The 14,874-nt window shown below is 37.5% G+C and overlaps 1 protein-coding gene across 4 annotated transcripts in view; it reads left to right on the forward strand.

Annotated features, from left to right (window-relative positions):
- The window catches only part of LOC144653121 (periodic tryptophan protein 2 homolog), a 101,300-nt gene that overhangs the window by 11,683 nt on the left and 74,743 nt on the right, over positions 1–14,874 (forward strand). For 3 of the 4 annotated variants that reach the window (XM_078513033.1, XM_078513034.1, XM_078513036.1), the window contains 3 exons: positions 4,003–4,102; positions 5,248–5,391; positions 13,656–13,791. In XM_078513033.1, the coding sequence (XP_078369159.1) occupies positions 4,003–4,102; positions 5,248–5,391; positions 13,656–13,791 (380 nt within the window). The remainder of the gene's footprint in view (positions 1–4,002; positions 4,103–5,247; positions 5,392–13,655; positions 13,792–14,874) is intronic. The other variant, XM_078513035.1, reaches the window with a different exon arrangement.

Genomic DNA, 14,874 nt, shown 5'->3' on the forward strand with positions numbered 1-14,874 from the left:
TTTGTTTATCGTTTGTAAAAGAAAAGACAAAAGAAGCCGCGCGAGCAAAAACCTTGTCTTTTTGCATGTGTAATTTTTCAAAAACAAAACAAAGACCAGTGAAATGAAAGACAGGACAGTGTTAAGCACACATAAACAAACCTGCATGCGCAATTTGGAGTTGTTTTGATAACGTTCGATTTAGCAAGAAAGTCCAGGGGACATTTTTCTTGGGAGCCTTTTAAATATATAGCTACTCTTATTTTCGCACCTGCAATGTACCAAAACATAAAGGAGATTAATACTAATAATAATATAATAATAATAATAAATAATTTACTTATATTGCGCAATTATCAATTTGAAAATTTTCAATTGCGCATTACAATACTAAAAATTTAAAATTTAAATTCACAAGCTAAAAAAGATTAAAATGTATATGACTATAAAAAGAAATGTACAATTAAAAAGCTTTTAAAAATAAAAAGGTCTTGATGGCTTTCTTGAAACTTTGCATAGATGACATGTCTCTTATTTCACTTGGAAGATCGTTCCATAATTTAGGGGTGGCCACATGAAAAGAGCGATCCCCAAGCGTTGCGAGTGATTTACATTGGCTATAATTAAGGCGTAAACCATTGTTGGAACGCAGGTAATGTCTTCCAGCAGTTTCTCTAACGGAAATAAGTTCACTTATGTAGGCTGGAGCAAGACCATGTACGGCTTTAAAAGTAATCAACAAAATTTTAAAAACTATACGATATCTAACAGGCAACCAGTGCAATGACTTGAGCAGAGGTGTGATGTGGCAATATCTGCTCTCCTGGAAAATCAATCGCGCAGCTGCATTCTGAACCCTTTGTAATTTTTGAAGATGGCGTTCAGGCACTCCAAATAGGAGACTGTTACAATAGTCAAGCCGGCTTGATACATGTATAAAAGCATGAATCAGTGTTTCTGTGCATTCTTTGGTTAAGAACCTTCTAATTCTTCTAATGTTGTAGAGATGATAGAACGCTGCAGAACTGGTCTTAGTGATATGATCCACCATAGATAAGTTTGTTATTCAGAGTTTTGTTGTGAAAGCTGAAATAAGTATTTGATCTTAAATATTATTAGCATGTATAAAGTAGTAAATAATAAAGATGGTGAATTTTAAGCTCAGTAAATAAATAGTGAAGATGAAGTATTCAACAATTTATGAGCTGGGCCATTTACTAGGTTGATATGTGACACGCATCCTGCATACTGCTTGGATCAGCAATGTTGAAATCATCAAGTTTAATTGTAGTACAGTGGAACCGCGATATAACGAGCATGACACGAGCATGGGACAAAGAAAAAATCTGAGTTAGAGCGCCCAACCGGTATCTGGGAGGTCATGGGCTAGATCCCCTTTGGGGACTCAGATTTTTTCTTTGTCCCATGTTCGTGTCATGTTGAATACTTCATTATCACTATTTATTTACCAAGGTTAAAATTTACCATCTTTATTATTTACTACAAACTTGATGATTTTGACATTGCTGATCCTAGCAGTATGCAGGACGCGTGTCACATATCAACCTAGTAAATGGCCCAGTTTACAACAAGTCTCTCGCAGCTCAGTTGGTTAGAGCGCCCAACCGGTATCCGGGAGGCCATGGGTTCAATTCCTGTCAGGATTTTTTTTTTTGTCCCATGCTCGTGTCATGTTGAATACTTCATCTTCACTGTGTAAAAAGTAATTTGATATGTTGTGTTGACAAACTCGACTGTGTAAATCTGAAAAAGTGTTTTAATTCCTTACCTTCAGCACTCTTTTAGATTCTTGAATGAAAGCTTCTTTTAATGATTGAATCAAATGGTTAGATGTTATGACATACATTTTTGGTGTTGTTTGCTTGTTAACACTTTAACTTGGAGGGTCACGTTTGCAGACGTCTGGCATTTTCCACGTTCATTTTTTGGCAAATATTCTGAAAATTAATCTCACAGCTTTGATGTTTTATAACCAAGGTCGCGCAGGACCCTTGCTCATTAATAAATTCATTAGCCAAATTTCTTGACGGAGTGCTATCTTGTAAAGCTTTAATTCGCTACATTTTAAACATTGATTTCTCTAAAACTTTTCAAGGATATTAAGGGATGATGGAATTACATCATAATTGTCCTTTTACTGAGAGATGACCGTTTACTGTAATGGTACAGGTTCTTAAAAGTTTAACTGCAGATAATGCGATTTTGTGTCCAAGTTTTCGGCTACTACAGCGCACCAAGTTAGATGATTATATAATTTAGTGATGAATCATAACCTCTTTTGTGTTATGACAAGAACGAAATTTTCGATTTTAAAAAACTGCTAGAAGTTATCTGCTTCTAAGAGAGTAAAAATGTGAAATCAAAACTTTAAAACGTGCTATCTTCATTTTGAGAACGAAATTTCAAAATTCGCTCTTGTCATAACACAATAGGGTGCGCCAAGTTCATGTTCCTCGCGAATCAACTCCTGAAATTCTATATCGGCGAAGAAAACTTGGAGACAAAATTGCAGGATTTTCCGCTTCCGAAGACCTTCTGAGTCAATGTTTACAAACGACGTGTGCTATATTCGCAGCAGTGAATCTAATTATGATAATTCGCTTTGTTTCAGCGCACGGTACGCAAAGCTGAGAACAATACCATGTAATTACTTGTACAAAGAACTTTAAGAAAAACATTGTCATGAATATTTCGTTTGTTGTCAGCTTCAGTCGTCGCAGTTCGTGCCTACTCTTTAAATAAATACATACATAATGATCTCAAGGGTCCTGCGCGACCTTAACCTAGCATCCTGATATTTAAATGTACATGTACGATAAAAATTAACATAGAACGTGATGTGGGCAAATTAAATGTTTGTATTTAACTAATAGTTTACCGTAAAAAATATGCCGCACGCAGGACAGCGAGACACACCGGGAGGGAACAGCGGAAAAAACAAAAGCCCGACGGGAGAAAGACCCGGGGGGGGGGACCCAAAGGAAGACAGGAATTTCCGGGGGGTGGGGGGAGTATGGCGAGACCCTCTGGACAGAAAATCCTGGGGGGGGGGGTCAAACTGGAAAACCCTCAATGGGGGGGGGGGGTATGGATATTTTCTGGAACCACACAATACAGTATACAAGTTACAGGTCAATATACATAAATAAACATAAACATAAATATATGGCATTTTTAGGGCTTCTGCTTTTCCAGTGGCTTTTTACTGTACTGTACTGTACCCTGCCTTTCAAGTCAAAGCAGATAATTGATTATCAACCGCCCGATTTTAAGCTTCTCAAGCTTCTTGTTACCCTTGGATTTGCCCTTAATTCATTCACTATCGGCTTTTTCAAATCCAACTATTTCGAACTGTTTTTTATTCCCCTGATGGTTCGAAATCATATTATTAAACAACATAAAACAGGGTGCAATTAGTTTTCGAATCTAAAACGCGCATTCAAGAGAAAGGAAAGCCTGCATGCTGGCTTGGACTGTGTACAACACTCGAGTGTGTGGCCTGCTTGAGAAATTTAGTTCTCGAGGAAGCGACAAGCTTGTTATTTTTCCCGCCTCGAAACTCAATGCTCAAAATTCTTGACTCAGGACTTGATCGAAAGTTTCGAGAAACGAGTCTCAAGGATCGAGGTTCAAGGGACTGTCAACTTACATTTGAGCGGTACTTTATCTGCCTTATGCTGTGGTGCCCTGAACATTTCAGAAATTTTGGTCCAGGGTGACTGTTTAAAAGTGAACACTATCAAATTGTTATTGGGTGACTATTATGCAAGCTTTGTTAGAGGATGGTTTGGAGGTTTACTCCAGATTGTAAGCACATGGAATTTCAGACAGCAGTACTTTTACTGTTGTGTTGTAGAATAAAGTTCTTGTTGAAGTTGAGTTGGCATTGTTTCTTCTTGACACAACAATGCTTCATGTATAAATTATGTGATAACCGGGGTAAGTTTGCAGGGGTGCAGCTCAGACAAAAATCTGATCATGAATTATTGTTATTTATTACAGATGGAAGGTGCCTCTTAGCTAATTTGAAATCCAAGACTGTTCTTCATCATTTCAATTTCAAAAAGCCTGTCCTTGACCTAAAGTTTAGTCCATGTGGAAGGTAAGTGCACACTGATTCAATAATCAATCAATCAATCAATCAATCAATCAATCAATCAATCAATCAATCAATCAATCAATCAATCAATCAAAACTATATTTCACAAGGGTGACACGTAATAGTTTTTAAACTAATACATTTGTGGCCCTCCTAAATGTACTAAAAGTTAAAAACCTACTTTAAACAATAATCTTCTTAAAAATCTAGTTAAAACCTAATTAAAAATCATAATGTTAGTTGTAAAATTCATTAAATATTCATGCGGGTGCAAACCAATCCCAGTACCATATTCAGATCACATGTACACAACTGTAAACCCCAATAGAATTAACTTTTGATACAAACTCCTGCTCAGCTAATTAGTATTCATTGACTTTTGATACAGATCTGTACTGATTCGCATAAAAATACTTTGCATTCAATTTATTGTTTTCATTTCACAAGTAGAATAAAATATTCGCGTCCGATCTGTTTGGCCGTTTACAATGGCTCGCCTATCAGCTCGCCATTGTAAACACCCATACAGATCTCCCGCTCATATTTTATCTACTACTTAAAATTTTAGAAGCTAAGCTTTAACAATGTTAATCCAAATACAAACAGTTAATGAATTGAGGTTTTGTAGCTACTGGTGCTTTATTCTAAAAAATAATAACTTTACTAGTATGATTGAAACCATCAGTTATAATAAAATTGGTTTGAGATATACTGGTAATACAGAGTTAGATGACAGTCACTTTAATTTGAATCACTTTAATTTTGTGCTTTTGAGTAAGACAATTTACATTTCCTCAACAATGTCATGCCCTTAAAAAAATAAAAACGACGTCATCAAAGATAACGTCAAAAATTAACAAAAACGCAAGGGCTAGACAAAATCTTGGCATAAGCAACAACAGAGCAGTTCTTACGGCAATGTCTACAAGTAGGTCATGCTTGTAGGTGCATAAGTTATTGTTCTTAAGTCAATCGACGACAACATCCATTTACATTGAAAAGTCCTTCCTTCAGTGGTACTAAACTTATTCATTGATCACCGTCTTATTAATTTTTTCTACAGTTGCTCTAAAAAGTTGAATTGTTCCTAAAATAATGGCAATGAATTAGATTTTAATTCATTATTTTATTTCTGTTATTTTCTCAAGGTTTATAGCTGTTACTCATGGAAAACACATCAAGATTTGGCATGCTCCTGACCATAGCAAAGAGTTTGCACCCTTCACTATTCACAAAACATATACAGGTCTTTTTGATGACACTGTATGTATCGACTGGTCTGCAGACTCCAGGTAAATAATAATTTTAGTGGCAAATTTACCTACAAATTTAACCCATTGACTCCTAGTTTTAATTATTGTAACCAGCTACCATCCTACTACTGTAGTTTTTTTGGTCCCCTTTTATGCTGTTATTGTCGGAAGGACAATATATCAACCAATCAGAATCTGACTTCTCTCGTATATCTTTAAGGGTTTAGGTGTCAGATTGCTTCAAGATTTTTAAAATAATTTTGAAGTCTAGGAGAATATACTTTTGATACAGTGTCTCACAATCATTATAGCAGATCTCCAGCGCAAAAAGCATGCCAGCAGAGCACCATGGCTAAGGAAATTTGGTAAACCCATGAAGCCGAAAAAATTGGTGATCGAGTGAGTCCCGGGCCTACAGACTCTTGGGGAGGGGGAGGGGAGTCACAAGGCAACCCAACCAGGTGGAGGAGAATGCCCTCTAATCATTTCCAAATGAACATTTAGATTAACGTTTGCTTGTATCTTTGTTATTGGATATCCATGTCATGGTCAATTGACATTGGGTAAATTTGTGATGGGTGAATTTGTGATGTCATAAGACCACACCTTTGTCATGTCACCCATGTCACAGTTACTTTCTTGTTCATAATTTGAAGTATCATTTTTAACCATGAGTGGATTTAAGGAAATGTAGACATGCATTTTCTCTTAATATGATGAAAGCTAAAAAATTAAGGATTTTCAAGAAAAATGGTTGGTCTCTTGACTGATTGCAAAAACAGCAACTGCACTTCATTTGAATGAGATTTAATTTAGACAAACATTTAAGGTGGCCCACAGGTTTTTATTGGTCTGACAGGTCCCTTTTTAAAATGCGTTTTAAAAAAGCAAAATGTGAAACAATTTCTAAGAATTTTAAAAGCCACAAAACACAAACCAGACGCTTGAGGCTTGAGAATTTGCTCGGGTCGATGATTGCAGTGGCATAGCTCTTGGACATGTGTGTTCTGCTCATTGTTAGTCTTTCATAGTTGGTGTTGTCTCTGGGGGGTGCTTGTGCTGGCCAGGTTGACTCATCATCTTTAAGAAAGGCTGGTCCCTCCAACCAAACTTTACTCTTGGCTAAGGCTATAGCAGATTATCAAGATCCAAATTATCTGGCTCAAAAGGTCCACAATCGTTCTCAAACGGTAGAACTGTCAAAGATTCCATACACAAAAACCTAGATTTTACCATTTAATGTCGCCAGACAGAGGACTTCATGAGGTTTCACAAAACTCTTACAATCCAAAGAATAAATCATTGTTTCCATATATTGATAACTTAAACTTACTGCCCTAAAAAAAAAGTAGCCTTACCTTGTGTATTTAATTTCGTTACACAAAGCCTGAAGTGCCACTCTTAAGGTTACTGTCAACAGGGTGCCTTCCGGGACAATCTTAAATACAGTACTGTGCAAAAGTAATGCAAACGAAATTAGTCGAAATTCGTTTTTTGTTCTCGCAAATTTTATTTGAATGATCGGAACATGTCCGTTCGCGTTCCGCACAAAAAAATTGTGAAATTCGTCGAAAATTCGAGATAGGGAAATTCGAAATAGCGAACTTTTGAGGCAGCAAAATTCAAAATAGCGAATTTTCGTGGAAGCCGTGGATATGAAAAAGCATCATGAAACCTTTCTTACATTCGACATTCATGTATTGATAAACTTTATAATAAGCGCACACAGTCGAACTCACTATTCATAACAATCAATGAAGAGAGACAAGTTTAATTGACAAAATGTTTATTCCATTTAACACTTCCATTCCATTTTTAAGCCAACATATTCAATTTGCACTCTTGAGTAATACTAGCCAACGATTCTCCTCATTTTTCCAGCGTAACTTTTTTTGCCCAGATTTTTTTGATACTTTCGACCAGCTCTTGTTAGTTGCGAGGTTTGACTTTAGACTCCAAGTAGAGCTTGAGTTAATGCCATAGGTTTTCGATGGCATTGAGGTCTGGACTTTCCGCAGGAGTTCGCCACTAGTTGATGTTGTTCTCTAGGATGAAAGCCTGTGCTTTTCTAGACGTGTGCTTCGAGTCATTGTCTTGCATAAACCCGTTGGTTGGGGAGTTTATCTCTGATAAACGGGAGAAGTGTGGTCTCCAGGATATCACAGAATATTACAGCATGATACCATTAAAGATGCAAATCTTTGTGGCATCATGTCTTCTAATCCCAGCCCAGACGTGAACTTTCACCGGATGCTTCGGTTTTGGCTTTCTCTTTGTTGGCTCATCTACCTTCCTGTAACGTTGAAAAATTCAACGAATTACTTTTGCACAGTGCTGTAGAAACTACAGAAAAACTGTATATCACTGTAAAGCATATAAATATTGGCGTGCGGGAGGGACTGGGAAAGAACGAAGAAAGCCGACATACCGCACATCCTGCAAGCCTGCCCCCCGTCCCCCCGATGATCACCGGCGGCAAGGCCCCCGGAGACGATCGGGGAGGGAGCCGCCGAGAACGACCCCGAACGAGAGTGACGCCAGCACAAGGGCGGGGGAGAAACACCGTGAGACCAGAACGGCGGACCGCAGACACAACACCGCGGCCTGGCCCCACGCCCGCCCTCTCGTGTTTAAACACGCCCAAAATATTGATTCTGAAATTTTCAATCTTTTTAACCATTTTTGTTTTGGTAAGCACATGCAAGCCTTTTAACACAAAACTGACTGCCAGCATGAAAACAAACTGATAATATGATAATAATTTTATGCTAGTTTGAAACGAGCACTTAGAGGCTCGTTTGGAAAGCATTCATACTACTGTATAGGAATGAGATGAGTTCGCGTGTAGGATAGAGCTAACTAAACCTGTGTCCCTCTGACCAGTACTATGTACACGTAAGAAGGTAGTACCGCTCAGAGGGTCGCACTTCATATATAAGTATATATTTACCTCCGTAAAGTCTTGCTTGGATTTTTTTAAAACAATCGCAGGCCTTGCTGTTTAGGTGTCTGCTAGATCAGAGATTATTAGAACTTTTTTTTTTTTAAATTTATTGTGTTGTGTTGTTGTTCCTCTGACCGGTACTATGTACGGTAAGAAGGTAGTACCGCTCAGAGGGTCGCACTTCATATATAAGTATATTACCTCCGTAAAGTCTTGCTTGGAATTTTTTTAACAATCACAGGCTTTGCTGTTTAGGTGTCTGCTAGATCAGAGATTATTAGAACATTTTTGGATATAAAATTTATTGTGTTGTGTTTTCGTTCCTCTGACCGGTACTATGTAAGAAGATAGTACCGCTCAGAGGGTCACACCTCATATACAAGTTTATTACCTCCATTAAGTCTACAGGGGGCTTATATCCGGGGGGGGGGGGGGCTTATAATCGGATGTTTTTTTTGTTTCCAGGTAGATGGGCTTATAACTGGGGGGCTTATAAGCAGGGGGGGCTTATAACAGGAATTTTACGGTATTAGTATATGACATATCATGTAGTTACAAGGCTGCTGCCTAAGGAAATTTTTAAGGAGCCCTTCGGGCTCCTAACATCAATATTTAGGAGCCCGGGCCATTATGTTAGGAGCCCAGCTTAAAAGTTGCCGAAAATAAATCTGGGGGGGGGTGGGGGTTACTCAGGCAAATATGTGGTCAACAATGTGGTCTTGGAGAGGGGCCCAGGGAGTCAACCTTCCCCCAACATTATTGCTATAATATACATGTACCCGAATGTCCCCTAGGGGGTACTCCCTATAGTGGACTATATGGGGAGGCTTCGCCCAACAGGGATACCTTTCTCAGGCTGTAGGTATATAAAAGGATAAGGTTTTTACGAGTTGGAGTATACAAAAGGGGGGGGGGAGGAAACTGGTTTTTAATTAAGTGAAAAATAAGAAAAAAGATGTAGTATTTCTTCTGTTGGTATGTGAAAGGGGTGCCATCTTCATTAGGGGGTATATGGTTTCTAAAAGGTTAAGGGTCACTTTCACATACCCCAAAAATGGCAACCTCGTTCATGAGATCCTGGGAAAGACGTTGCAGAAATGGTTCATGAAAGGGTAAGGGTACCCTCCCCATAAAACTTTTTTTTTTTTTTACTCTGCAGCAACCTCAGAGACCCAGAGGTAAGAAGTTGGATAAGTCATCAATATCAGCAATATATATCTCTCTCCCCTCTGTGGGTTAAATCACTAGCTGGGCTGGGAGAAATAAACCAACAATGAAAACTGACATGCATTTAGTTGAGAGTGTGAACAGAAGGGTTAATTCATTTGTTAAGCCAGTGCTAGAATGAATGCATTTCATGTACTTTCATATGTTTTTCACTTAGAAAATCAATGTACATGAAACAGAAAAATCCAGTTCAATTAATATTTTAGTAATCAAGGTTAAAAAAGAAGCAATAATTAAGCAGGTCTATTTTTCCTAGGTGAGAAGTCAAAAACACCTGTGTAAACACTTTAATTAAGTTTTGATCTTATCTTTGTTACATGATAACCAGTTGACAAAAATAGAACAGAAAAATTAAGCTGTGAAAACACTTCAAATTACTAATCTTATCAAATAAGTTTTTTATAAAATAAATGTAGTAACAAAAGCAATATATTTTAATCAAACTGAATATCTGAGCAGGCAAAAGGACTGAGGTTTCTAGCGCAAAAATTTGTTAGTCACGGATCAATGCCCGAGAATGCTCAGGACCGCTTATAAACGTGAAAACATGAAACAGTTCGTTGAAATTAACAACCCAAGTCCACAAAAAATTGGCAGCAGATATGAAATGTCACATGAAAAGAAAGAGGCATACATTTTACGTCCTACTAAAGTTAAGCGTACAATGCTTTATAGATTAAGCTGAATTACATGTTAAACGCGCCACGTAAGTTTGTGTACACATCACGATATTTGGCATGTTGTTTTACGTAAGTTTAAGCCTGTCGGAAAGGTTTTTGTATCAAGCTTTTGCAGATTAAAATTATTTCAGACCTGATCCATGACTGCAGTAGCAAACAGATTGATTTCACTTTTGTATCCGTAAATATTTCTTCAGATTCACTTCGAAAATTCTCCGAAACGTCAACGAAGCAAATGAAACGTAATACAGAACATAACACATTCCTTATTTGGAAGTTAGGCCCAGTCCTAAACACTTAAAAACGAATGGTTTTCGAAGTTGCTGAATTTTGCAAAGACACGTAGTTTCCTAGTTTATACATAATAAATAGCTTTTTTTTTCTTTTTTTCAATCAATTATGCAAAAAAAAAAAATTGCTGGGAAGTATCTACCTCGGGTAAGTATGCTGCCATATGCATGTGGGAGTTATTATATAAATAGACTACTGATACAACTCTTTGTTTCAGAGACGCTTGGGTGTTTTACAAACCAAATACAACTATTCCACATGACTACTAGATTTTGAAAGATGCTTTTACCCCCTTTTTGTCTCGGTGGAAATCACCAAAACACGAATAGCACTAAAACATTTCCCCGAAAGGTGTTTTTGCCTTACTCCACACCATTAGGAGTACAAATTGCCACGACTACCGACAGGAAAAGTGTTTTCTGCAGTTAGCAAGGATGCCGGGGCAAGTTCACCGAAATTTTATTTCACCACTTTTCTCTCTCTCCTTACCTTCAAATATTTTATGCACCTACAGCCCCTCCTCGCCCTTGAAATTCCAATTTAACTTTTTATATTTAATCAATTGATTGGTTTCTGAGACAGCTCCCCTCCCCTCTCAGGAATTTTCATAAATTACTTTGTGGTGGAGGAGTATAGAGATTTTTTTAAGGTAATATACTTGTCAGGGGACTGACAAGTATATACTTGGAAAAGTATATACTTACATATATTACTTGGAATAAGACAAACGACTTAAGTTTAATCTCTATATTTCTCTCTATATTTTAAAGCATATTTGTGTCATTAACAGCCAGGTTTAAATGCACGTTATGACCCAGGTGATAATATTTTTCACCATAGTGCCACCCTGAGAAAAAAGACAACATTCAGAAACAGCAAAGCCTGAGATTGTTTAATAAAATTCCAAGCAAGAGTTAACAGAGTTTATATACTTGTGTATGAAGTTTAACCCTCTTAGCGGTACTACCTTCTTAAATAGAACTTGTTAGAGGGAAAAAATGTTCTAATAATCTCTGATCTAGCAGACACCTAAACAGCAAAGCCTGTAATTGTTTAAAAAAATTCTAAGCAAGACCTTATGGAAGTTATATACTTATATATGAAGTGTGACCCTCTGAGCGGTACTACCTTCTTACATAGTACCGGTCAGAGGAACAACAACACAACACAATAAATTTTATATCCAAAAATGTTCTAATACTCTCTGATCTAGCAGACACCTAAACAGCAAAGCCTGTGATTGTTAAAAAAAATTCCAAGCAAGACTTTACGAAGGTAATATACAGTCAACTCTCGCCTTGCGGACACCCCGCTATTACGAACGCTCAATATTACGGACAAAATTCAGATCCCCGGCGAAAGTTATAGAGGTTTGACTGGAAATGACTCCCGCTATTACGGACTCTCTCTATTACGGAATTACGGACACTTTCGTGGTACCAAAAGAACAATTTTATTGTTTTGACTCTCGATAAAGCGGACACCATGAACTTCTCACATAATGTTATCACGGAAAATTGCAGTGTGTTGAATACTATTTGTCGAAACACATTTCAGAAGTCTTCTGCAATAATTATTTTTGCATCAATTGCTTCAGTAGCTGTACACCAGACTTTGCTTTTTCACTTCAGCTTGCGCCCTTTTCTTCCAGACGACTCCTTTGGAGAGATCAAACCCTCAAACCCTTGACCATTGTCATTCTCCATACCAAACGACTACTGAGTTGTTTCACGACTGTTGATAAGCTCGTCATAACCCATACTATTGAACCTATGTTAATGCCATTTTTTTCCTCACACCCCGCTATTACGGACTCTCGCTATAACGGACACTAAACGAAGTCCCGAGCGTGTCCGCTATAACGAGAGTTGACTGTACTTATATGTGAAGTGCGACCCTCTAAGCGGTACTACCTTCTTACATAGTACCGGTCAGAGGAACAACAACACAACACAATAAATTTTATATCCAAAAATGTTCTAATAATCTCTGATCTAGCAGACACCTAAACAGCAAAGCCTGTGATTGTTTTAAAAAAATCCAAGCAAGACTTTACGGAGGTAATATACTTATATATGAAGTGCGTCACCCTCTGAGCGGTACTACCTTCTCACATAGTACCTAGAGGGGGGGGTCAGAGGGACACAGGTTTAGTTAGCTCTATCCTGCACGCGAACTTATCTCATTCCTATACAGTAGTATGAATGCTTTCCAAACGAGCCTCTAAGTGCTCGTTTCAAACTAGCATATTAAAAAAACATACTTTTCTTCGTATTGTCTTCCTTCGTCCTCGATGCAAGTTTGCAGACAGTGAAACGAGTCAAGAATGAGACGCCATATTGGATTTACCGAGAATTTTCCGAGAGCCAGCCAAGTCGGAAAGTCTTCTCCAGTACTCCTCGGCTGTCCCTCTGAGCGGTCCTATTTAGGCACAACCCAAAATCTTTCCCAAAAGTCAACAACTGAGTGCCGCCATCTTGGAGCTGGTAATGTATGCGTGACGTCAAAGAGCTCAGCTCGAAGTTTGGCGGGAAAGTTTATACTCGAAAACTCCTTGTTTCTTTGTAGTGGCTTTTATTTGTCAAAATGCCTGTTTGTGCAGCTCCATTTTGTTCAAAGAGAGCTCCAAGAAATGCAAAAAACAAGGAGTTTTTACTATTAAAATATTCCCGCCAAACTTCAGGCTGAGCTCTTTGACGTCATGCATACATTACCAGCTCCAAGATGGTGGCGTTCAGTTGTCCAGTTTTGGGAAAGATTTCATAGGGTTATAGCGCACAAAAGTTTGGTGAATAACATATCTTTGTGTAAACTTTTTATTGGCGTAATATAAATATATATAATATAAATGGCCATTCTGGAGTGAACTTTCCTTTAAGGCTAGCTAGAAGACCAGACACTTAAGTAAAGTTCTTCTTCTTCTTCTTCTTATTGCTATTATTATTATTATTATTATTATTATTATTATTATTATTATTATTATTATTAAAAAATGTCTTAGTATTATTCTCCTCAGTGGCATTTACTTTGATTTCAGAAAATAATTATAATTCATTAAAGTGTACTTGTACTATATCTAATGGCTTAACAGGCTTTATTTATTTGGTGCATTATAATGGCAAAAGCACTCTTGCTGACATCGGTTCTCTATTTATTGACAGATTTTTTGTGGTTGGCAGCAGAGACATGACAGGTCGCATCTTTTCATTATTTCCAGTGCAGAATTTTACTCCAGTCACATTGTCTGGCCACAGAAACACTGTGAGAGGCTGTTACTTTGAAGAAAAATCATTGGATGTATCTTTTTACTTTTTTTTATCTTTTTAATTGCTATTGTCTCAGTCTTTCTTTTCTTTTTAGATACTTGTAGGGTAAACGTGATGGGAGTGATATTTGACATTTTAAATTTGTAATTTTCTCACCTGCTCTAGTAGTTTGGGCACAACCAATCACTGAACTTGTTTTGGCTTTGTATGTCTGTCTTGTTGTATGTTGCCATATCATGATGTGCTAGCCTGTGAGCAGTGACCAGTATATCTAGTGTAAAAAAGGAGTTGAGTGATGTAAATTACAAACAATACTACATGTACCTTATTACCTGAGATTTTCGCGATTTTGAAGTGCGTATATTTCGCGACACTTAAATTTCGCGATTTTGCGAAATAAAGTCAAAATAAACAAAAAAGCAAGGGTGGGACTAAATCTCGGCAATAGCTACAACAGAGCAGTTAAGTCTACAAGTAGGTTATGCTTGTAAGTGCATGAGTCATTGTTCTTGTTTCAATTGACGACAACATACATTAAGATTTATAATTCCTTCCTTCAGTGGCACTAAACTTATTTGTCTTAATTATTGACATAATGTGAGTCACTTAATTTTTGCGTCATGTAATGTTCGCAACACTTATTGTTCGCGTCACTTTAATTCCGCGATTTTTTTCGAATCGCGAAATTTGCAAAATTAACGTGTTGCAAAAATTTCATGTAATAAGGTATGTTTATATTATCTGAGTGGGAGGGCCAGACGGGAAAATATTTGGCTCAAGCTGTTCAGGACACATGGACCAAGGACAGCGAGGTCCATGCATAACGACCAAGAGGCAAATGTTTTCTTGTTAATTTTTTTGAAGAAACCAATCAGACTGAACTGTGAATGTTATTGTGTTTATTCCATTCTGCGAAGGCTTACAGTATCTGATTACCGTATTTACTCAAATAAGTGCCGCCCCCGAATAAGCGCCACCTTTGGGACCAAAAAGCTATAATAAGTGCCACCCCCGAATAAGCGCCGCAGTCCCAATATGGTGCTTATTTGAGGATTTCCGTTTAATCAAACACAGCACTACAAAATTAAAACAACTCATAAACAAACTTGGACAT

Source organism: Oculina patagonica, chromosome 5, assembly GCF_052425735.1.
Source record: "Oculina patagonica isolate OP01 chromosome 5, crgOcupat, whole genome shotgun sequence".
NCBI classification, from domain to species: domain Eukaryota; kingdom Metazoa; phylum Cnidaria; class Anthozoa; order Scleractinia; family Oculinidae; genus Oculina; species Oculina patagonica.